This window comes from Cetorhinus maximus, chromosome 4 (assembly GCF_964194155.1).
Source record: "Cetorhinus maximus chromosome 4, sCetMax3.hap1.1, whole genome shotgun sequence".
In the NCBI taxonomy this organism is placed as follows: domain Eukaryota; kingdom Metazoa; phylum Chordata; class Chondrichthyes; order Lamniformes; family Cetorhinidae; genus Cetorhinus; species Cetorhinus maximus.
Window position 1 is genome coordinate 19,729,712 of NC_135882.1, and position 26,022 is coordinate 19,755,733.

The 26,022-nt window shown below is 46.3% G+C and overlaps 1 protein-coding gene across 2 annotated transcripts in view; it reads left to right on the plus strand.

Annotated features, from left to right (window-relative positions):
* The window catches only part of LOC144679529 (neurocalcin-delta), a 370,337-nt gene that overhangs the window by 308,201 nt on the left and 36,114 nt on the right, over window positions 1-26,022 (plus strand). For both annotated transcript variants that reach the window (XM_078540016.1, XM_078540015.1), the window contains exon 4: window positions 25,126-25,524. In XM_078540016.1, the coding sequence (XP_078396142.1) occupies window positions 25,147-25,524 (378 nt within the window). In that variant the 5' untranslated portion in view covers window positions 25,126-25,146. The remainder of the gene's footprint in view (window positions 1-25,125; window positions 25,525-26,022) is intronic.

The window sequence follows — 26,022 nt, forward strand, 5'->3', positions numbered from 1 at the left end:
CAGTGACTGCAGAGGACACTCTTCCCAGACTGCTTCCCGGCGACGGTGATTGCAGAGGACACTCTTCCCGGACTGCTTCACGGCGACGGTGACTGCAGAGGACACTCTTCCCAGACTGCTTCCCTTAGACGGTGACTGCACAGGACACTCTTCCCAGACTGCTTCCCGGCGACAGTGACTGCAGAGGACACTCTTCCCAGACTGCTTCCCGGCGACGGTGACTGCAGAGGACACTCTTCCCAGACTGCTTCCCTTAGACGGTGACTGCAGAGGACACTCTTCCCAGACTGCTTCCCGGCGACGGTGACTGCGGAGGACACTCTTCCCAGACTGCTTCCTGGCGACAGTGACTGTGGAGGACACTCTTCCCAGACTGCTTCCTGGCGACAGTGACTGCAGAGGACACTCTTCCCAGACTGCTTCCCGGCGACGGTGACTGCAGAGGACACTCTTCCCAGACTGCTTCCCGGCGACGGTGACTGCAGAGGACACCCTTCCCAGACTGCTTCCCGGCGACGGTGACTGCGGAGGACACTCTTCCCAGACTGCTTCCCGGCGATGGTGACTGCAGAGGACACTCTTCCCAGAGTGCTTCCCGGTGACGGTTACTGCGGAGGACACTCTTCCCAGACTGCTTCCCGGCGACGGTGACTGCGGAGGACACTCTTCCCACACTGCTCACGGTGACGATTCCTACCATGTTCTAATCATTAGTTTATGGTTTATTAAGAGGCATCTTTAGTTAAATATTTTTATTTCTCGTTTGATGTAGAAGATTGAATTAACACATGGGCCACAAATTTTAGCTCGGCGAGCAGGCACGTGCCCGACCCGACTGAACGTGAATGATACGCAATGATGTCAGCCGAACATGCCAATTAAAAGGTCTATTAAGGCCATTAAGTTATCAATTGTCGTTAATTTTTCATTGCCTGTTAACCTAACGGTTGACGGGCAGGCGAAAAGGCCAAGCGGCCTTTGCATTTTTTTGGAAACCTCATCCACAGGCGGGGCGGGGTTTCCAAAAGCAAATGCAAACGAAATAAAAACTTTATTTTTTATTATTATTGTAATTATTATTATTTTAATTAAAAACATGCCCCTGCTCATGTGACAGGGTCACACGAAAGGACATGTTTCATGACATTTTTCTGTGCGTCATTAATTTTTTCAATATCTTCTTCATCCTCCTGAGGCAGCTCCGTGCCTCAGGGAGATTATTCAGCGCTCTCTCGCACGCATGCGCAAAGTTCGCGCTAGGCCTGCTCGCCCTCCTCCCCGCACCCGCACATGCAGCGCTCAGCGCTGCCGCTCGTGTATCATGCTGGTCAGGCCTTTTTTGGCCCGCGAGCGTGAAATCACGGTACGCTGTTGATCGCGGGCGGCAGTCGGCTTCCCGACCGACCCCACCCACCCCCACCGATCCCGCGCACCAAGGGCAAAATTCTTCCCATGGAGTGTGAAACAACACAATAGGAAATCAGGCAGAGTATAAAATGAGCTGCTGATCCATTTTCTGCTATTTTCATCCCAGTAATCTTAAGTGTTAGCCAAATGCACAGCGGTACATTGCAAGATGTGCCCTGAGGCTGTGTATGCTAACATTTTGTTGATGCTGGTGTCTTCCATAAAAAATTGGGCTTAACCCAAAGAGGATGAGAGAACAGCTGTTGGTTTAAATTAAGCTGGCTATAATTTGATTACCATTCCCCAATCCTGAAGGCCCTGTTTTTCCTACCTGAACCCCTTTGGTTAATTTAAGCCACTATCACATTGAAACTTACAACCTACAAGACACATCACGACCCTCCGAGACTGGGCTCAACTAATTCTGGCCTCTTGAGCATCTTTGATTTAATTGCTCCACCACTAGCGGCTGTGCCTACAGCTGCCTATATCGTAAGCTCTGAAATTTCCTCCATAAACCTCTTTGACTCTAAACCTTGCTCTGTCCTTAAAGATGCTCTTTAAAACCTGCTTCCTGGACCAAGCTTTTTGTCATCTGATCAAATATTGCGTTATGTGGCTCAGTGTTTTATCTTGTTTTGCAGTGCTCCTGTGAAGTGCAATGGGACTGGTTATGTAAATAATGGTGCTATATAATCATAAGTTGACAACAGATGGGTCAATGGGAAAGGTTTGATGTAACTTTTCCAGGAGAGAACAAACCTTGAGCAGAATTCATGTGCTGAACATTCACCATTGAACAAATCTAAGGGGTGTGATGTTGAATCACAAGGTGTGATGCCCGCTCATGCCCAGAACAAAACCTGTATGAATTTAAAAGCCACGTTTGCCACATTGGCTGCAGAACCATCAAAAATTCTTTTTACCCTCCCACGTTTCCATGTCTTTCTCTCTGTTACACTTTTTGCTGGGTAGAGTTTCAACCTGCAGCCAAAGTATGAAACTGTTGGGGGCTGTTGACTTGGGAAAAATCAAGATGAACAGGATTGTAAAGGAATAAAAGTTGGGTTGGTAGCCTTTGCCCTGTTAACCCTGAGGATCCACCTGCTTTAACTTTCACGGGGGCTCACCATTGGGTGGACAGATAGACTGCTTGAAACAAGTGGCTGCCCCCTTTGCCTTGTAAATTGGGATCCTTAGGATATCATTCGGACCCCGGTTGCAATTTTAGGAGATACCTGAGTGGACCTTCTGACACTGTGTCCATGTGCACTGGCTTTCCGATTGGTAATTGGCTGGGACAATTTTTTAAAAGTTTTTTTTTTTGGAGCCTCCTTAAAAATACAGAGGGTCATTAACATCCCAGCCTCTCCCAACTTCTCTATTGTGTCATCCATGCTCCCTCCTGCAACTTGCTGGGACATTGCTGGTGTCCCAGGCGTCTAACACTCCTGACCCAGAGCAGCGAGCTCCTTGAGCACGTCTATCTGACATCCACAGTTTGCTTGACAAGTTCAGATACGCTGGGGCTTCACACGGTGTGTGGGAGGTGGGGAGAGGGGGAGGGCTTCTTCACCACTAGAAATCCAGTGTGTCCTATCTGCCTGCTGCCTAAACATCACATTTATATCTATCTAGTCCTGATTTAGCGTAATAGAGAGAAAGGCATGGAAAAGAGGCGGTAGGGGGGAGGTGGTAAAACGAATTTTTGATGTTTCTGCAGCCAATGTGGCAGAGATGGCTTTTAAATTTATACAGATTTTGTCCTGGGCATGAGTGGGCACAACACCTTGTTGGTCCATTATAGAAACAATATGGAAATGAAACAGGGTTTCTATAATGGGCTGCCCAGTCCACAACACCACTTCCGTGCCCAAGGTAAGTTGAGAATTTACCTCTCCGTCTGCCTTTTCCTATTTTATTTCTCCTTCATGCCTACCTAGCTGTCAGATTTGTAAGTGTTTTTTTATCACAGCAGTTGTAGTAGAAGACTTTCATGACTGCTGGAGTTGGCCACGCTTCATTATCATTACCTTCTTATTGGCACAGATTCTTGCAGGTGTCAGATTGTGGTCCTGAAGAAGGCGATGGTGATCCTACCTTGAATCATGGGGCAGGATTTTCCGGCTGGCGGTGAGGGGGGCAGGCGGTGGGGGGGGGGGGGGGGGGGGGGCGGGGGCGGGGGGTGTGGAGCAGGTGCTAGTGGGCGCGGACCCAATCGCCGCCCATAATCATGTCCGCGCCGCCATTTTACACAGGCGGGCCAGTTAAGGCCCACCCAGCGTATCTCCCGACTCCCGTGGATAGCGGGAGTGTGTGGGCGGTGGCGGGCATGCACAGTCCAGGTCCAATGGCGATCCGGCAGTCTGTTCAAATGAAGGCCTGGCAGCCTCCTGTAGGCTGCTCACAATGGCCAGTACTAGGCCGCAGCAGAGGGGTTCAGGTGAGCAGGCCAGGCTGGAGGGCGCTAGTGCGCCCCTCATTTTTCGGATGACTGCCTTGCTGCCCTCCTCGAGGAGGTGGCAGCACGGCGGGAGGTGCTGGTTCCCAGGATGGGAGGAGGAGGCTCCCTCCACATGACGAAACGTGCCTGGGAGGAGGTGGCGGAGGTGGTGAGCTCCCACGACCTGGTACGGCGCAACTGGATCCAGTGTCGTAAGCGCTTCAACGATTTGTTGCGCTCTGGAAGGGTGAGTACCATGTTGGCATTGGGCATTTAATCCAGCAGGTCGACTTATCCCCCTCTACTGCCCCCCCACCACCCCCAAGTGTGAGTGTAGTGACTGCATTGAGTCATTGACGGCATGTGTCCTTTGCTGGGTGGGCAAGCAGGTACTGCCCATGCTGAGGTCAGCCTGAGTGGGTCATGAGGAGATGAGTTTTCCCCCGCAGCATGTGTTACCCTGAGTCCCACATGACTGGTTTGGGGGCAACCTGGAGGAGCTGCACCTAGGCGCTGTGCTGGAACTGCAGGACGTGTCCAAGTCAGGGCGATGAGATGCTGGGAGGGGAGCTTCAAGGTGGCGTGGCAACGAACCATCTGCTGTGCTCTGTGCTCCACGTGCTTGAGCCTCCTTGCTATGGAAGGATATACTGTGTGGTGCCTAATGTGATGTAGGCAGCATGTGTTCAAGGCGGGGATGGGTGGGTCGGTGGGGAACAAGCCTAACACCTTTGTGTGAGTGTTCGGCAGCAGGGGGGTGAGGAGGCACTGGAGCCCTGATATGTTCCACTCTGATTGGGGTGGGCTGTGCACAAAGAGAATCCAATTTGCACTAATCAATGCTCTTCTCTCATTTTCAGGAGAAGAATGCTCATAACGCAGAGGACTGGCGGCGGCCTGGCACAGTTAGCCATTCTCAGTCAGTTTGAGCAGGTGGCCCTGGATCTGGAGAGGCGCATGCGCCCAGGTCCACTGGTGTCGGTGAGGCTGGGGTGCCATGGCCAGGTATTTATGCCCAACAGTGAGGTCAGCATTGTTCTCCCAACAGCCATGGCACTGCTGAATGTTCAGTGATTTAATTTTGCAACAAGGCTTGACCATTGGTTATGGAAGGATGAGCGCATAATGATCCGGGGGACAGGGATGCACTTTGTCATTGTCTCCACGTTAACTGATCCAACATCCTTGTCCTTCCTTTCAGCATCATCGGAGCAGGGCCGGGAGGAGGAGCAGCAGAGGCCCCCTCTCACACCTGAGGGGCCTGAAGTCTAACCAGTGTCGCACCATCTCTGCCAGGCTGGCACCAGCGCAGATACTAGCACCTCGGTGGGAGTTAGAACATTGGCTAGTGTCCTGGGGCACAGCGGTGAGGGCACTTCACAGTTGCTGGAGGAGTTGGCAGAGACAGAGAGTGCCCATGGTGCCAGCAGTCAGAGGACTGCAGGGGACCAGGCACATGCTCAGCCGGTGCCTGATGATGTGCCTCTGGAGTCATCCGCGATGCAGCAGGTGCAGGAAATGCGGCCGGGTGTGCGGGAGCATCTGGGGGAGATACATGAGGCTATGCTTGGCTTGGTGTCTGTGGTGGAGGAGTCTACGCGCACACTCGCCGAAGCAATGAGCCACATGTCCCAGCGCCATGTGTCCTCCATGGAGAGAGTGGCGACTCTCATGGAGAGGCTCCTCCAGGAGACCCATCAGGGCTTCCTGGGGATGCGCTCTGACCAGCAAGCCCTCACATTGGCATTGACCTCAGCTGGTCAGCGCTAGTGTGGGAGGTGGTATGGGCATCAAGCTTCCCAGCTCGTTGCCCACCCATCCACGGTGAGTAGGGAGGTCTGAAGCGACCTCACGTCGGCGCAGCAGCTGCCTGTCATCTCTGCGGGTACCTCTCAGGGCTCTCCGGATGAGGGGGCAGCTCCTCCGCCCCTCTCCCAGTGACCGTATCATCCGGTGAGGCTGCGACGACTGGGGAGGTGCCAGCTGTGGAACTGGCAGCTTCCTCTCAGGCGGGGCCAGCACAGGCTCCACGGGCCAGAGGACGATCACCAAGGTCATCGAGGCCAACAGACAGCAGATTCAGCAGGCTGTCTCAGATGCCAGTGCCAGCGATGGGGCAGCACCAAGACATAGCACCGGGAAACGAAGGCATAAGGCACCTTAGGCACACTTATAATTTCTTTTTCATTGTTAACACTATTGTTTTCTCTTTGTGATAAGTTCTTTTGCTTCACACATTAAATGCAGATGTGTGACCATGGCTGAGGGTGCCTCGTTTCATCTTCATGTGTATGGTTGACATAAGTGTAATGAGTAATTTGTTGGACATTCAGCTTTATTAACAAGGCCCTTAGTTAGTGCTGCTGACCTGGCAGATTTTGCACCTAGCTGTCGAGTATCGAGCCAACAGCCCAGGCTTGTCCTGGAGGTCCATCTGTGGTGTACTAGCTGAAGGTTCATTGGATTAAAGCCTCCCAGGTGTCCCTACCTCCCTGTGATATGCCTGGGTCAGCGTCTACCCCCTCAGCATTTCCCTGTGTGTGCTCATCCTCGGACTCACTGCTGGACTCTTCGTGTGCAGCCGCAGCCACTGCGTCTACGTCTTCATCATCCACTGCGTCCCCCCTTTCCAGCGCAAGATTGTGGAGAGTGCAGCATGCAACCACTATCACCGACACATGATCTGGGGGGTACTGGAGTGCACCCCCTGAGCGGTCCAGACATCGGAAGTGCATCTTGAGAAGACCGATGGCTCTCTCCACTAAAGCCCTTGTGGAGGCGTGGCTCCTATTGTACCACTGCTCAGCTTCTGTTCTTGGATGGCGGAGAGGCGTCATGAGCCACCTTCTGAGGGGATAGCCCTTGTCACCCAGCAGCCATCCATCCAGCCGGGCTGGAGCACTGAAGAGCCCCGGCACCTGGTAGTGTCTGAGGATGTAGGCGTCGTGGGAGCTGCCTGGGTCCCTTGCACAGGCTTGTAAAATCAGCATCCTGTGATCACACACTATCTGCACGTTCATGGAGTGGAAGCCCTTCCTGTTGACGAAGGCACCGGGCTCACCTGCTGGCGCCTTGATGGCCACATGTGTACAGTCTATTGCACCCTGGACATGGGGGAAGCCAGCAATGGCCACGAAGCCTCTGGCTCGCTGTGTCTGGCTTGCCTGGTCCCAACAGAAGTGGATGAAAGTCAATGCACGCCTGAACAGAGTGTCTGTGACCTGCTTGACACAAGTGTGGTCAGCTGATTGGGAGACACCGCAAAGATCACCCACAGACCCCTGGAAGGAGCCTGAGGCAAAGAAGTTGAGGGCAGTTGTGACCTTCAGAGCCACTGGTATGGGGTGTCCACCCACACAGTTAACGGAGATCTCAGGGCCAATCATCTGACAGATATAGTTGACTGTCTCCCTTGAGAAATGGAGCCTCCTTCGGCACTGCACCTCAGACATATTGAAGTAGCTGCTTCACTGCCTGTAAACCCTGGCAGCAGGATAGTGGCATCTTCTGTGGCCCCTTCCGCCTTGGACAACCTCTTGGCCCTGTGCCCCTTGTGCCTGCGCCTGTCATCCCAAAGGTGGCTCCCCTGGAGGCCGAATGTGCACTCCTGGCCACCTCCCCCTTCTAGCCCTCCCTTCCTCCTCAGAGGAGCTGCCTCCAGTGGATAGATCAGCTCCCATACCCAGGCTTCCTGAAACCTGCAGGCCCGGAAAAGATTCCTCACTGCAGAGTGCTGACCTGAAGGTTAAGAGTCCAGTAAAAGCAGCTGGGATGCGTTTTGAAGTACTGCCGATCACACAGGCAAGTTTGAAAAGCTTTCAACAATAAATACAGCAGATTTACGACCGCACAGAGCCCTCTTATCCCGCCCGTGGATGAGGTTAATACAAAAGTCTCTTACCCGCTTGCCCGTTGTGCCCATGCGCCGACCCGAAGATTGCACGGGCGCCAAAAGATCAGTGTCGATTCAACGCTAAAGAGCCTTAAGTGGCCCGTTAATTAATGGTGGGCACGCGTCGGACTTCATCGCGCGCCCACCCAGCGAAACATTGCGATGGCGCGCAGTGACATCGGGACACTCGCCCGACCTCATCACACATCATTTTACACACGGACATGCAGGGCCCAACCCCCATACATCAAACAGAAAACTCTGCCCATAGTGTTGGTAAGACTGGATTTACTGTTCCCTCCATGTTACTGAATAGATTAAGAGTGAAAATATCATTAACTGTACTGTAAAGGAAGTGTAATATTCATGTCTATTTCAATGACTTGGATGAAGGGACTGAATGTATGAGTAACTACATTTGCCAATGACACCAAGATAGGTAGGAAAGTAAGCTGTTAAGAGGAGGTAAAGAGTGAAAGGGATATAGACAGGTCAAGTGAGTGGGCAAAAACTTAACAGATGGAATATTATGTGGGAAATGGGAACTTGTCCACTTTAGCAGAAAGAATAGAAAAGCGGTAAACTATTTAAATGGAGAGAGATTGCAGAACTCAGAACTCCCCTTGTTTATTGAAAGGGGAAAGGAATATAAAAGCAGGGAAGTTTTTCTGCAGCTATACAGGGCCTTGGTGAGACCACATCTGGAATACTGTGCACAGCTTTGGTCTCCTTATTTGAATTGCATTAGAAGCAGTTCAGAGAAGGTTCACGTGACTGATTCCTGGGATCAAGGGCTTCATTTATGAGAAAGGTTGAACAGATTAGGCCTAAACCCATTGAGGTTTAGAAGAATGAGTGGCTATCTTATTGAAACATATGGGCCTGAATCTTCTGGTCGGCATATGGGGCCGGGCCCTGCTCGCCAACATGTAAAATGACGCGCGATGACATCAGGCGTGCGACCCGACGTCACCACGCGGCATTCCAATCTTCAGTTCGGTAGGCAAGCACTGAGGTCAGCTGCATGCCCGCCGAACTGTCAAAGGCCTATTAAGGCCATTTAATAACCAATCGAAATAATTAACAGGGCTGCCTGAACAGGGATGAGGTTTCATGAAGGCTTTATAAATCAAATCAAATTTTTCATTAAAATTCATTGACATGTCCCAGCACATGTGACACTGTCACATGAGGGGACATGCCTGAATAATGTTTTCTACTTTTGTTTTGAAGTTTTCAGAATGAAAATAATCTCCCCGAGGCAGCGCCGTGCTTCAGGGAGATTTCTGCGCCCTTTCACGTACGTGCACGAAAGAGCGCAGGCCCCTCCTCCCCCTCCTCCCCGCACCCGCACAGGAAGCACTGAGTGCTTCCGGGTGCACATCACGCCTTAATTGACCCGCCCATGTAAAATGGCGGCGCTCAGCCAATCACAGGCGGCAATCGGCTGCATGCCTGCCCGCGCCCGCTCCTGCCCAGCCCACACAACGGGGAGAAAATTCTCCCCATGAGATCCCAGGGGGGTTTGATAGGGAGGTTACAGGGAGGATGTTTCCATTTGTGGAGGAGACTAGAAGCAGGGGCCTCAGTTTAAGAATAAGAGGCCTCCCTTTTAAGTTGGAGATGAAGAGAAATTTTTTCTCTCAGCGGGCCATTAGTCTGTGGAATGCTATTCCTCAGAAAGCAATGGAGGCGGGGTCATTGAATTTATTGAAGGCTGAGTTGGACAGATTTTTGATCAGCAAGGGAGTCGAGGGTTATGGGGAGCAGACAGGAAAGTGGAGTTCAGACCACAGTCAGATCATCCATGATCTTATTGAATGGAGGAGTAGGCTTGAGGGGCTGAATGGCCTCCTGCTCCTAGTTCCTATGTTACTATGTTGTCAGAGATTGTAGGCAATGCTTATGAAGCATTTCGGCTTTACTCTACTGGCAGTTAGTGTGATGACTACGTAAAATGAATATATTATTTCCATTGTCAACTTTCTCTCCTCCCCTCCTTGCTGGATACATACACACCCTTTCGTAGCTCACCTAACTGGTCAAAGGCTGCTGATGCTCCTAATCCTGGGCCTTGCCCCTTGTGGACCTCACAATATACCTAGAGTTCTGGAATATTCAAATACATTAGTCTTGGATTATTTGCTGAGGTCAGGCAGCTCATTCCTGCAATGATCGCCGGAACAGTCACAGCATCAGGGCTGTACAGCAGCCATATTATCAGTCTCTAATTATATGAGGTGAGATTTTCTATGCTAAGTATTTAGCATTCGATAGTAACATTGAGGAATTGCAGGTAAAATGTTGATAGGGTTGTTTATTAAAAATACTTAAGAGGATTAGGAGACATGGAACAGAAGTGAGTAAATGCTGTTAAGATACAGAGCAGCCATGATGGTACTGAGTAGCAGAAGAGTCTTTTGGGGGGGAGCTGAATGGCCTGCTCCTGTTCCTATGGTGCATGTACATGTTATAATTTACTCCACATTCACTGAGTAAGGAGGAATCTGGAGCCAGCCTTTCCTTAACATTGGTTTATTCACCTAACCCAGAGAACACAGGCACAGACTCTCTGCTCCTCCTCCGACACAGGTGGAATCCGGCCCTTATATAGACTTAAAAATAATGCCCTAACTTTTCCCCAAAGAGCTTCTCTCAGTTACAACGAGAGCATGCACTTCATTGTAACAGGATTGCAACATCAAAATATGCACACGCATGCGCGTGCACCTTATCTGTCTCTGCATGCCTCTTGTGGTGGAGCGCTGTTTGCTGCAGATAATCAGAGGGCATAGAACCACCATTTCATGGCATACATTGGCTCAAACTCATTGAGAAATTATCTGTACAATAGATTTTGCTGGTGAGTCAATGCCAAGTTATAACATCAAGATGCAGTGGGCATATGCTTTTCTTTGGCCAGGATTTCCCGGTCGGCGAGCAGGGGGGCAGGGCCTGTTTGCCGACGTGTAAAATGATGCGGGATGACATCGGGCGGAACTCCCGACGTCACCGCGCCCCATTTAAATTTTCAGGTAGGCGGGGGCTCAGCAAAATCAGCTCTTCACCCGCCGACCTGTCAATGGCCAATTGAGGCCATTGACAGAGTCATTGAAGTAATTAATGGACCTGCCCATCCAACCTTAAGGCTGGCGGGCAGGCCAGGAGCCCTGGCGGACATTAGAGAAAGCATGAAACCTTATCCACGGGTGGGATGAGGTTTCATGTAGGTTTCAAAAAATTTAATTAAAGTGTTTTTAAAAGTTATGGACATGTCCCAACTCATGTGACAGCGTCACATGAGGGGACATGGCAGAGATTTTTTTTTCTATTTTTAATCATTTTTAATGTACAGCCGATCTCCCTGAGGCTGCACTTAGCCTCAGGGAGATGAGTGCGCTCTTTCGTGCGCATGCGTGAAAGAGCGCACTCTCGGGTTTAGGGATTCTCCCCCCGCCCGCACAGGGAGTGCACAGCGCTTCCGTACGGACATCACGCTGGGTGGGCCTCACTTGGCCCGCCCACGTAAAATGGCGGCGCACCCCCAACCGGGGGCACCGATTGGAGGCGCGTCTCCGTGCGCCCGCTCTTCAACTTCCCCCCCCCGACGGGGAGAAAGTTCTGCCCTTTAAGTTTCTGAATAAAACTACCCTGTGAGCCCTTCATCTGAAACCACACTTTAGGAGAGAAAATTCAGCTGAGCAAACTGACATCATGCTTTCCAGTGGTGGGCGTTTCATGCTGATGATCCTGTTTTTGGGGGGAGCCCAGGTCATGTGTCACTGTTGCTAGCAAAAATCAACACAGACTTCAATGGATTCCAGCCACATCACACTAAAGTGAGAATTCCAAGGAAAACCTATTGTATGTAGTGATGCAAAAGTCCATTGCATCAAATAGATGGAACTTAATGGTGGAACTTTTAAACGTTATAATATAAACTTGTTTAAGATAAACTTGTTTAAGATATCAATTATGTAATGTGATCAAATTTGGGCCAAGAAAACTAAGAAACTAAGAAAAACAAGAAAAACCAAACCAGGATCAATCAGCGAAACATTTTAAATAGTTGTTTCTATTAATTCTAGATGAATACATTAAATAGGAGCAGGAGTAGGCCAATCGGCCTGCTCAACGCAATCAAACAATGGCAGAATTGAGCCTTTTAACCAGTTTGCCTTTTAATGTCTCAAAAGTCAATCCAGCCGTGCTCTGTCGGTCACATGTAAGGCCAACCATGTTCTCAATCTTAAAGTGTCAGCTACAGACAGGGAAATCCTTACCCCCAATCCTGTTCAATCAGTCGTGTACACGGCAAACCTTGCTTTCAGGCTTGTTTAGTCGACACAAGGCAAGCGTGCTGCTAGTCTTGGCCTGTTAATTATATAAATGACCATGCTTCTCATCCAAGATATGCAGCTCCAACAGCACTGGAAATTTGCACCATTCAGGACAAAGAAGCTCACTTGATCGGCACCCTATCCACCACTTTAAACATTTCCTCTCTCCACCATAGGCGCACTGTGACTGCAGCACGTATCATCTGCAAAGCTGCAATGCAGCAACTCGCCAAGGATCCTTCGACAGCGCCTCCTAAACACATGGCCTCTATCAGCCAGAAGGACAAGAGCAGCAGGCACATTGGAGCACCCACCACCTGCAAATTCTCCTCCAAGTCGCACACCATCCTGACTTGGAAATATATCGCTGTTCCTTCACTGTTGCTAGGTCAAAATCCTTGAACGCCCTCTCTAACAGCGCTGTGGGTGTCCCCACACCACACGACTGCGGTGGTTTAAGAAGGTGGCTCACCACCACCTTCTCAAAGACAATTAGGGATGTGCAATAAATGTTGGCCAAATCCCATGGATGAATAAAAAAGAAGCTTGGATTCGTCACTTGAATTCTCATTTTTAAAATGACCAAAGGTGCAGATTTGACCGGTCTGCCCTTAATTAGAATGGCACAGATATTATCGGCCTGGGTGCACAGCACATTTATGACTCATGTTGTATTAATGCTTCATTCCCCATTGCCTGCCGGCCCAGACCAGGAGAGGAGGGTAGAAAAATAATTGTGCTTTGCTCATTTAAAAACAAACCCAACAGAATGAAAAATAAAAAAAAATAACCTTTTTAAGGAATAAAACTGAATAGAAAATTGAATCAGTGTTTGTGTGCAGCCCGAGTGTGGCCCACCTGATCTAACAGGCAAGGCTGGCCCTTACTGAACCTTAATATTTCATGGGAAATGCTGGCGCGTAGTATGAATTGAAATGATTGCAGCATATAAATGTTGCAGAGGTCAGTAAGGGCAACTGGAGCTAAATATATAGTGCAGGCAGTGGCAAGGTAGTTAAATACCACATTCTTGGCTTAAGGGTGGCTCCAGCTAGATGTTACTTTAAATATGTCCAGCTTTCTAAACTGCCATTTAATATCCTCATGCCCCAATATGTACTCATGTAGTGAGCCTTGAATTAAACATTCTGGTAAATGCTTTATATAAGGCAACAGTGTTCTTGCAACATGAAACGTACAAAATAGAATGATGTAAAATTTGTTATCACACTGAACAAAACCCATAGTATTAACTATGATGTGTGTCTCAATTTAAAATCATTTGTGCATTTTTCCCAATAACCAAATGGCACTTGCTGACAACCTTCCATTTACTGTACAAGTCTGGCCTGTTGTTAAAATGAGAATCGTTTGAAACAAGAAGCATTAGAATTGTGCTGTGGGGAAAAAATATTAAACACATTTGGATGAAATTGGGGGCTGTTGTGTTTTAACAGAGGCGTTAGCAGATTTGAAATAATTGAGTTAACACCTCTGTTAAAATATCAGTCAAAGAAAGTGCGTGCAAATGTGTCACTAATTTCTTATGGCGAGAAAACAACTCAAAAAAGGGCCTCAAACCAGTCAGACTTTGATTAAGGTACCCCAGCTTCCTTCTCGCTTGCTGCATTTGCATTGCAGAACTGTTTTCCTGGGAATAGGGGAGGCTTCCGACGTCCCGGAAGTCAGCCCTATTCCCTGGCACCTTGCTGGGTATCTTACGCAGCATCGGCTACTAACGCAGGCTTGTTTTATTATGATTTGAATATTTTAATGGCAGACCTTACCCAATATCTGGTCAGGCCAGTAATTTAAAAAACAAAGTGAAGGCACCCAAGGCCAGAACAAACTGTGGCCTCCAGTGCTCATTTTTGTTGGCTCTACGTTGCCCTGCCTCTGATATTTCAACAAGGAATTAACTGCTGCTGCCAAAGGTGCCACCGTGTTTATAATGCTGCACTCCCACCAGCGTCAGAGCAAGGCTCAAAATATAAATGCAACAGTTGTTTATGGTCTATTCTCAACCCATTGTTGACCTTTTAGCGTATGCTGCCAGCATTAGCTCCCGTTAACCAACTGCTTCACATGGTAGATTTTTGATCACAATTATGACTTCCTTCAACTTGCCCTACATTATGCAGTATTGATTGAATGTATTATGTTGGCCGATGACTGCCATGCCATGATTTGCTGGCAGTACATAACTTACCGTCTCATCTCGTCCAAAGGCTCAGGTGGCATTGCAAACTGTCGCTTGAGCTCCACAATCAGGGCACTGCTGCGTAATCACTTGGCAGTATCACTTCCTGAAGTAGCTGTTTCTCAGGAACCTACCCTTCTATACGTAATTTTACAGTCAACTTGATACAGCAAGTGACAACTGTATAACATCTTTAAAAAAAAAATGCAGCAGAAGGGTTGCTAACTGGCATCCGGCTTTGGGTAAGTGCTGAAAAGTAAACCACTTAGTCTTGCAAGTATCGTCAGAGCTACCATTTAATGTAAACTGTTCTTTGAAGGGCTACTCCTCAGATCTAAGGACTTTACCCTGACTCTGCTGCTGTGACTTTGCTACTGAGTCACTTCAAGTTTTATGGTAACTTTTTCCAGCTGTCAGTCCATCGCCACCTGCTGCTGTTACCAGATGAACTTCGGACTGTATGCCAGTACACTCCTGGTTTCTCAGCTTAATTTGCTGCAATGTAGGTCCTGGACAGGAATCCACTTTCTCCTGGTTTGAAGTCCATTTCTCTGCTATTTCTGGACATTAGTGACCTCCAACTTCATCACTGTTTTCTATGAGACTGTTGACCTGTCATGATTCTAGTTTATGACCTCCTCCTATGTCCTTTGCTTTCTGCTCTCCTACTGAGAATGCCCAACAATCATTCCTTCCCTAGGCCAACTGAATGCCCTTAATTGTTAACAATCCCTGGGGTGTTGCTCTTACTGCAGTTCAAATGTGAAGCCTAACAATATTCCAAAAATAAACTTTACTGCACCGCTATACTTAAGCATTCTTTATTTGCAAAACTATAATGTTGAACATAGAATACTTAAAAACACCCTTGTGCAAAAGTCCCTGTGCCCATCTTCCATGCTTGTTAATGTATTGTGCTCTTTCAAAGTGATTTCCAAATGGGTACAGCTTTGGAGTCGGTAGGCTGCTGAACTTCTGCTGAGGGTAATTGAGATGCCTGTGTTGAGCTGTCTCCAGGAGCTCTGGGCCTAGAGGGTCTAACTGTTGACAATCGGAACTCTGCTTTGGTCAGGCATTCTGACTCACCTGTTTGTCAGGTATCAATAAAAGAACAGCATTGGCTTAGAGCTGACCACTCGCTGCATGGTTGACCATTAGGAACTTCAAGAGATATCAAACTGTCTGCTGGGCACATATGCATCAAGCAAGTAACAGCTACATTGGTTTTCCCATGGAAAGGAGACATCAACTAGATGTGATGCACAATGATCACCCAGGTGACAGGGTCCCCTTGAATTTTGCCCATGAAGGCATCAGAGCCCTTTATGTCCAACTCATGGCCTTAAGCAGAGAGAATTTGCGCTCACTTTTCAGACGATATCAGAACACAGAAACATCATGATGCATGTCCAAGAAACTTTCATTGTGGCACATTCCAAGGTGCCTGCACAATTTGATGGAAGAACACTGGGCTCTTTGAACAAGTCTACTCTTCGCAACTGGAATTCGCAGCCCCCATTTTATCAGGATCACAAAATCAAGTTTGGCAGCTTCCCAGATCCAAAGCTATGTCTATTAGGGAGTTACCGTGTTAGAACATGAGAATAGGTGACTGAGCACTGGGAGTATGCACAAAAGCGATTTTTAGTATCCTACATTCAACATAATTGTTTTGCAAATGAAGAGTGCCGAAGTACAGTGGAAGGGTAAACTTTCTGTGGTGGAGGGAATGCTGTTGGGCTTCATATTTGTGCTGCAGTAAGAGCAACACCCAGGGACTGTTAACAATTGAGGGCATTCAGATGGTGTGTGTAAGGAGCGAAAGGAATAACTATTGGTTAATTGAGGAGGGGAGATTGGTGCATTGGGTATTGAAGGGATTCTTCGTGAAGACTGCTCCAGTGCTTTTTTGCCTGACAGTTCTACTGGCCGCCTTATCCCAGTCCTGTTCTTCCTGTCGGTGGCTTTGACGCTTTGCTGTCTGAGAACACCTGTGGGCAGCTGTGGAACTTCAGCAAGAGTCACAGTGTTAAGAAGCAAAGACAGAAAATTCAAAGGAAATTGCCAGCAAGAAGTTTAAATATGCCAGAACTGCAAATGGCAGTAAGGTTCTGTTTTCAGGTTTTCCATTTAGTGGCTATCCCTTATTAGAGAAATACAAAGAGTTACAACTGTTAACAAATGACCTTGTGTTATGATAGCCAAAGCTGCCCTTAAAGGCCCCACAATGAGTTAGAGTTAAGTGATGTAACAATAGTCCAATTATGTCTCCATGAACCTAATTTTCACCAAATGGAAACAAGTCTTTGAATAACAGGCTTAATTGGGAAACAAATGTCAGAAAAATGATCCAGCTGCTTCATCCTTCCATTAACAACATGTTTCTATGGCCAGGAATTTACATTGGTCGGGTGGGCTCGGCGGGAGTGGGCAGGGGCGGCCGCGGAGCTGACCACCACCCGCAATCGGCTCCACACCGCAATTTCACACGGGCAGGCCAACTGAGACCCGCGCAGCGTAGATCGTGAGCGGTTGCGGCCTGTGCGGGCGGGGGTGGGGTGAGCTGCCTCAGAGATGGATGCGCTTTTTAAAAAAAATAAATAAAGACATGAAAAATTTAATGAAACGTGTCCCATGTGACTGTGTCACATGAGATGGGACATTGTTTTTATTTTGAAAATAACGGTTGTATTTAAGTTGTGTTAGCTTTAGGAAATCTCATCCTGCTCGTGGATGAGGTTTTCTAAAAAAACATTAAAGGCCGCTTGGCCTTTTCGCCTGCCCCCCAACCGTAAGGCTGGACGGACAGCGTAAAATACAACTTAATTACCTAGTTAATGGCCTTAATAGGCCTTTCAATTATTGGCGGGCACGCAGCCGACTCCGGCGCGCACCCACCGAACGAAATATCGCGCGAGGTCACGATGATGTTGGGACACACGCCCGACGTCATCGAGCGTCATTTTACCTTTCGGCATGTCAGGCACGCACCCGCAAGCCGAATGTAAAATTCTGCCCAATGTGACTTTATAGGAACTTGGTAATTAACATTTAGAAAAATAGCATTGCCTCAATAGCTATGCCCATACCATGGCATCATAAGCATGAACATAGAAGATAAAGGAACTTTGGGTGTAAGTGGATGCAAACAAAACATTGCCATTTCCTTGATCGTTTAAGTCACTTTTCTGCCTTTTGCTGAACTCCACTGTTGCTCATTGACATAGTTCCACCACCTCAAAGAGCACTTTGCCCGAATTTCTTTCACAGTGTTGCAGCAGCTGTACAGTCATGCGGAAAAATCCAGGTCCTGAGGTGCGGGGCTGAATTCTCGTTTGGCTGAGGGAGCAGGCAAGGCCGTAACATGGCATCCTTGAGGGGGCGTGCTGGTTTTGCAATGTGGTTCCGCCTCCCAGCGATTTTGGAAGAGGCAGCAGCAGCTCCTGTATACTGGCCACTTGCTCAAATGTGGCCTTAGTTACGGGTGCACCCCTGACCCCGACTGGGTTTTTAATCCAGCACACGGACTACCCGTCACGTCAGGAGGCTGTCTGTGAAACTACGGTGGCCTTCCAGCAGCAGGGCCGGTAGACATTGGATCAAGAGGCTCCAATCTATTTGAAAGGTGCTGCTCCAAAAATCTGCCTCAACCGCAGCAGTACCCATTACTGTGGGGTGGGGCCTTTCCTCCTGACATATGAAGGCTCTAACCCTCCTCTTACTTAATTTGTGGCCAGCAATCAAATAGAGCGGCCCTCTCATTTCCCCACCTACTTCAGCAGCACCCATCGCGAACAGTGGGGCTGTCAATCTGTTGGTGCTGCAAAGCCTCTTCACACTCAGGACCCGCCCACCATTTTTAATGGAACCGGACTTCCAGAGGCATCACCCTCAGCTATTCGCCTCCTTCAATATGGCCCTCTGGTTCCCACCACTGACATTTGTGGGTTCCCAACCTACGATTTGAAGTTGGAACAGGTTAGGGGGTGTACTTCTCCTGCTTCTAAAGTATTGCTGAATATCACCTTGCCTGCTTGGATGACCCGCAGATGATTTGAAGTTTTCTGATAGAACTCCATCCGTAGAAAAGCTTCTTGCCGTTATTTTAAAAGCTTTCAAAATGGCTTCCTCATCATTTGACTTGTACAAATTCAAAGTTCTTTTTTTTAAAAAAAGGGTGATGTGGTGATTGTACATCCTGTGTTGTTTGAAACCTTAAAGTTCACCCAGTCTAGTTTGGATTAGTTTCCATAATACAATGGAATGTTGATAGGACCTATTCACATTCATCCAACACACATCGAGGTTTAATATTTCTTTTACTCATGGTGAAACAGCTGGAATACTATAGTTCTTTTGTTGATGGTCCATCCTTAAACAAAGGGATGTGTGCATTCCCAGGATGGCTGTTATTTCCATACTTAATTAGGTATCTGCTTGAGACTCAGGACTGTCTGGAGCTCAAAATGATTTGCAGTGGCCATTTTAATCTTTTTGTGTTCAAAATTTTAAAGTATTGCCTGAAAATCATAATATACTGGAATATAACAAATTTGTGCTGCCAATTCTAAGTAAGAATAAATATTTTGTACAGAATTGTTTCATTTTTATGAGTTTCTTACACAGAATATGCTGCTTATACAGATAAACTTTCTACTGAGGGAAAACTCAAGATGGCAGCTCAAACCTACTTTAATCAAACTCTCTATATCTGTATGTGTGTGTATATTTGGCAACACGTTCCCTAATTTGGTCATATTTGACTTCATGTTTAGTCTTGAGTTACAATGTGTCTAGGTTCTATGCGCTGAAATGCATGAGCCTTGAAGTTTGCTGCACTGTGTAAATGTGATTCAGTTGCATTGAATGGTAGATAGGTGGAATTAGTGCCTAAAAATGTTTACTGGGTAATTCAACATATGGCAGTTTCTTTAATCGAGTACATTGCCCGCTTTATGTGGTGGGTGGTGTGACCTGATGGTCGAGATCCTAGAGGTGGCAGGCAATGTGTTATCTTCATCCTCATCAACATACCTATTATAGTCTGTGCTAAGCATGGCAACAAATTATTCAAACATTACTTCTCAAATGTCCTTAACACTTGCCACGTGGTAAGAGTGCTTTTTCTCATGCAGTAGAGGATACTTTGAACTCGATAGAAAATTTGATTCCAAGCTTTTTAAAGAGGCTACTTAATGTAGAATTTGCTCAGCATATCTATGAAAATACAAGAAAAGTTTGTGATGGATGACCAGAACAAGACTAACTTTGAAAAATATGTATATTAAGAGAAAGAGGATGGCTAAGAGTAATGTGGGCCCCTTGATACCAGATGCAGATAATATTGTATTTCAAAATCAGGAAATCGCAGCATACCATAGCTATCAGCCTGGAGAGTAGAAGATGAGGATTAAGTACCAGAGATATAAATTAAACTAAAAATAAATCAGAGAGGAACTGACTAATTCAATATGAATTTTAAACATTGGTAATGGGGAAGCTTAAGAGATTTTGCTAGCCAAAGCTTCAGGATCCAAGGTTTACACCTTGGTTATTAAAAGAAGTAGATGAGGAAATTGTTAACGCGTTAGTCATAGTCTTTCAAAGTAATCTTGATTCAGGAATTGTCCCCTTAGATTGGAAAATGACCAATGTCGCTCCATTATTTAAGAAGGGTAGGAGAGATAAACTAGGAAATTATAGGCTATCAGTCTAACGTCGGTTGTGGGGAAATTACTGGGATCTGTTGTTTGTGACAAACGTGAACTGATAACTGAAAGCCAGCGTGAATTTGTATAGCAAAAAGTTGCAATGGGACATTACTAGATTAAGAAAGTGGGCAAAACTGTGGAAGATGAAGTTCAATGCAGAAGAGTGTGAGGTTATCCACTTTGGATCTAGGATAGATAGATGAGGAAGATACTGTGGTGACAAGAGCAGGGCAGAGGCTGAAAATTCTGAGGCAAGTAACTCGCATCCTGACTCTCCAAGGCCTGTCCACCATCTACAAACCAGTCAGGAGTGTGATGGAATATTCCCCATTGCCTGGATGAGTGTGGCTCCAACAACACTCAAGACACCAGCCAGGACAAAGTAACTGGCTTGATTGGCACCCCATCCACCACCTTCCACATTCACACCCTGCACCACCAATGCATACAGTAGCAGCAGTGTGTACCATCTACAAGGTGCACTGCAGTAACTCACCAAGGTTCCTTCAACAGCACCTTGCAAATTCGCAACTTCTACCACCTAAAAGGTCATGGGCAGCAGACACATGGGAACACCATCACCTGCAAGTTCCCCTTCAGCGACACACCATCCTGACTTGGAACTATATCACCATTCCTTCACTGTTGCTGAGTCAAAATCCTGGAACTCCCTCCCTAACAGCACTGTGGACTGGAGGTGGGGGGGATGCATTGGGGGGGTTGGATTGGGGAGGTTCAGGTCGGGAGGCTGGGGGTAATCCCATGGGGAGTCTGGGGGGGGCGCGGGGGGCGAATACGGAATACCGTGGGGGTGAGTAGTTAGTGGGGGGTGTGGGGGAGTCCCCTGGGGCAGGGTGGGGGAGTTCGGTGGTGTGTGGGGAGTCCCATGGGGGTGTTGGTCTGGGACTTTACAATGGTTACCCAGAATTTAGATGGGTTTTAATTCTTCTAACTTTTTCTGAATAACTATTGATGTAACTGTCGGAAGCATCCGAAGTTTGCAATTTAAATTGCATGTTCTGCCCCCAATGCAAGAATATCCTTTCTTTAATATGGAGATCAAAAGTACACACAAAATTCCAGACATCGTCTCACCAAAGTCAGGTACCATTGTAGCAAGACTTCTTTATTCCTTTACTACACTCCTCTTGCAATAAAGGCCAACATGCTGTTTGCCTTCCTAATTGCTTGCTGTAGCTGCTTGCTAACTTTCTGCATTCCTTGTGAGAGTACACCCACGTCTCTTTGAACATCAACATTCACAAGTTTCACACCTTTTTAAAAAATGTTCTGCTTTTCTATTCTCACGACCACAGTAAATAACTTTGTGCATCCCTACATTATACTCCATCTGCCATCTTGTCGCCCACTTACTTAACTTGTCTATATCTCTTTACAGCCTCTTTGTGTCCTCCCCACAGCTTACGTTTCCACTTAGTTTTGTATCATTAACAAACTTAGATACATTCATCTCTGTCTCTTTATCTAAGTCATTAATATAGCTTGTAAATAGCTGAGGCCCCAAACTGATCTTTGCAGCATTCCACTAATCAAGTCAATTTGAAAATGCCCTGTTTATGCCCACTCCTTGCCTCCTGTTCATTAACTAAACCGTTATCCATGCTGATACATTACCCCCAACTTCATGAGCTCTTATTTTGCCTATTAACCTTTTGTGCGGCACCTTATCAAATGCCTTTTCTAAATCCAGGTATACTGCATTTACTGGTTTCCCTTCATCTACATCTACTGGTTTCCCCACTACTAGTTACATCCTCAAAAAAACTCTAATAAATTTGTTAAATAGGGTTTTCATTTTGTAAAACTATGGACTGCATTTTCTTCCAAGAGTTGGATGCGCAGAGTTGGGAGAAATCCCATCTCCATGATCCCAACTTTTAAAAATGGCGGTCCACATGTCAGATTTTCAGCTCAGAAGGGCAAGGCTATATTAGAATATCGGCTGTATTAGAAGCTGGGGTGGGCGACCTTGGAAGTAGTGAGAAGGATGCCAGGTGTGGAGGGGGGCTGGTTGGAAGGCTTGCCATGGGGCTCCAGCACTGTGTCCAAGAATTTTCTTAAAAAGAACATAAAACATCCCTCTGGCTCTCACCCCTCACACTACGTCATTCCCCTGCCCACAGTCCCTATGTCCCATCCTTGCCAACCCATTCCACTTGATGTCCTGTATCCACCACCATGGCCCTCATACCCTCCATGCCAACATATGCCCCTGTGTCCACCCCCATGGTCCTTTATTGAACCATTCCAACTTAGTGCCAACTCATGCCAACCCACGCCCTCCACCCACCACCCTTTGCCATTATATTTAGTGCCAACTCACCCAGTATCTACCCTGGGCAGACCTCAGGACGCATGCAGAGATGAGATAAAATAAAGCTCCATAAAGTTGAAAATGTGCAGACTTCAATATATTGAAAAAAAACGCTCTCTCATAAAAAGCATTTATTACATTCACATTCCTTCAACTATATAAGGCCTTATAACAGTAAACATTTCATTTAAGTGTACAATCCATTATAACAACAAGCATGGGAATTCATAGTTCCACATCTAAGAGTCTATAAACACTTATAGCTGTCAAACAAATTGTGAAATGGTAGGCACTCCACTGTGCTAATGAATGTTTGTAAAATCAATCATGCAGCAGTAATCCAGTGATGGACACCCTCAGGCTTATGTCAACAGACAGTGTGAAATAGCAAGCAATGATTTCTTTTTAACACTCCAGGCATTTTTTTTCAAATACTTAAGGGGCAGGAATTTTAAATAACTTGATAGCTTTATAGCTCTCTTTGACAGGTGTTTTTGACATGTCCTCTTGACACTTTTGATAGGTCCTCTTGTTGGGTGGTCTTCACAGTTTTGACAGTTGATTTTGACAGGTCTGTTGACAGTCCCAGTGTGCTTGACAGTTAATGCGTTTATGTACTTTATACGCACATTCATGCCTCACTTTAACAATTCCAAAGTTCATCTTCCCTTCCTCAAACAGGACGTACCCTCCCCCAGAGGGCACCTTACCTCTCCCAAAGGTCACCTGCATTCCCCAAAGTTGTTCTGGGACCAGATCCAAAGCGGTACCTCACCTCTCCAAAGGGGTAACCTGGTTATCCTACTCTGCACTCTTCAGGTTTCACCCTCCTGGGATACAAAAATCCAACTTCAGTGGAGGCAGCTGATGATTTGAATGACCAGCTGCCTCTGTGAACCGTGCACGTGCAAAACGCAAACCCTGCTCTGTGAAAATGGGAAGTGCCATGTTTGGGGGCAGGACTTATGATTTTTGGGCATCTCTGCTATTTTTGCCATGATGGAGCAGCTCTCCTTTGTGGCAAATATCCTGGATCATGTGATAATATACTATACTTTTCAAAGTGCATTGGTAAGACTTTCTTAATAATAGATTACAGCATTTTTCCAACAACTGATAGTCTAATTGGTCTGTAGTTCTCTGTCTTCTCACCTTTCTTTCTTGAAAAGTGGTGCTACATTTGCCAACTTTCAACCTGATGGGCCCGTTACCAAATCTAAGGAATTTTGGAAAATCATAGCTATTTTCTCTGCATCCATCTCTTTTAGAACCCTAAGCTGTAGACTATGAGGTGCCAGGAGTTTGTCAGATTTTAGTCCCTTCAGTTTCTTCAGTACTTTTTCTCTGCTGATATGAATTGACTTAATTTCCTCACTCTTTTTAGCCCCTAGGTTACCCTCTATTCTTGGTATGCAACTTGTGCCTTCTGCTGTGAAGACTACAAAATATTTGTTCAATGACTCTGCCATTTCCTCATTCCCCATGATAATTTCTCCTGTCTCTGTTTCTAAGGGACCAACTTTAGCCACTCGCTTACTTTTTATATGTTTATAATAGCTCTTACAATCTGTTTTCATATTTCTGGCTTCTCGTTTTACTTTTTTCCCTTTTTATTAAATTTTTGGTAGTCCTTTGTTTGCTTGTGAAACACTCGCAATCCTCAGATGTGCTATTGCTCTTTGCAGCATTATACCCTCTGCTTTTGATCTATTACTATGCTTAATTTCCTGTGTGAGCCATGGATGGGTCTTTGTTGCTGAGTTTTTGTTTAACAGATATATTTTTTGTTAATAATGTTGAATTGTTCCTTTAAATGTTTCTCACTGTTGTTTTACTGTTGTACCTTTTAGTCTATTTTCCCAATTAACCTTAGCCAATTTTCCCCTCATACTATGTAATTGGCTTTGTTTAAGTTTAAGATTCTTGTTTGTGATTGGAGTATGTTACTTTGAAACTTAACATGAAATTCAATGGTATTATGATCACTATTTCCCATTGGATCTTTTCTTATGTTACTACTAATTAACCCTGCTTCATTACACAATACTAGATCTAAGATAGCCTTATCCCTCATTGGCTCTACAATGAATTGATCCAGGAAACTGTCAGAAAAACGTTCTATAAGCTCATCTTCAGGACCACACTTGCCAATTTGATTGTCTCAGTCGGGATGAAGATTAAAATTCCTCAGAATTATTACATTGTCTTTTGATAATTTTGCAGCATTAATCAGCCAAGAGGATTACCAAAGTAGTTAATAATGAATGCCTTTTAAAACATCTCTGTAAAAAAAAGTGACAATTTAAAAAAAACTTCTCTTGAATTATATGGCAACATAAACTGTATTGGAATAGATCATTACATCGTGTGTGTTTGATTCTACTGTGACAATAATGATGAACTTTCTTCTGGTTGTGCTCGTTTGCCAAATATAGCACGTAAAAGAATTAACATATCTATCTCATTAATGCAGCATCTCTTCACCATCTAGCAAGACATCCGTTCTGAAGTGATCATGAAAGAACTCTTCTTGGTAATACTTGCAATCTTTATGTGAGAGAGTTCTTATCATGGATTCCAACCAGGATATTAACTTACTTTCATCTTTCAGTTGTTGACTGACCCACTGTTTATTTTGAATATTTTCTGTTTCTGTTCCCAGTGTGTTTCTCATTACATGTTTTTTTTTAATCTTTGACATCATGCAGTGACTAGTGAGGAATATCATTTTCCTTGGCAGATTAGATTGGCTTCCAACTCTGGCTTAAATCAATGTTTTTTTGGAATTGTTCTGCAGCTGAAGGCCCTCAAGTTCAAGATGGGGAAGCAAAACAGCAAGCTACGGCCTGAGGTGATGCAGGATTTGCTGGACAGCACAGACTTCACGGAGCATGAGATCCAAGAGTGGTACAAGGGCTTCCTCAGGGATTGTCCCAGTGGAAATTTATCAATGGAAGAATTCAAGAAAATTTACGGGAACTTCTTTCCCTACGGGGATGCTTCCAAATTTGCCGAGCATGTTTTTCGCACTTTTGATGCCAACGGAGATGGGACAATAGATTTCCGGGAGTTTATCATTGCACTAAGTGTTACATCGAGAGGCAAACTGGAGCAGAAGCTAAAGTGGGCATTCAGCATGTATGATCTAGATGGAAATGGATATATCAGCAAGTCAGAAATGTTAGAGATTGTTCAGGTAACCCTTCAATGCTTTAAATTTACTATATATTATAATATATACTTAAAACTTTTGATGATTTGGATTCAATTTGGTTTTCTTGTGTTCTTTATCCCCAATTATGGTGAAAAGCTGGGTTTAAACCCGATGAGCTTAAAATACCCACACTTTTGTGCTCTAAATCACTGAAAGGTGTGCACTTCTTGCTGAGTTAAGACTGTGGGCAGGATTTTTCGCTAGGCATGTGGGCGCACGCCCGATGAGCCTGAGGGTGAAATAGCACGCGATGACGTCGGGCGTGAGTCCCAATGCCATCACGCACTCACGAGATATTTCGGTCGGCGGGCGCTGCGAGAGTTGGCAGCGCGCCCGCCAACAGTTAAGAGGCTCATTACCGTAGCCATTAATTGGGATTTTTCGCTGCCTTGCCAACGTTACGGTTGGCGGGCGGGCGAATTGGCTGGGCGGCCTTTGGATCTTTGAGGAAACCGCATCCAAGGGTGAGGTTTCCAATAT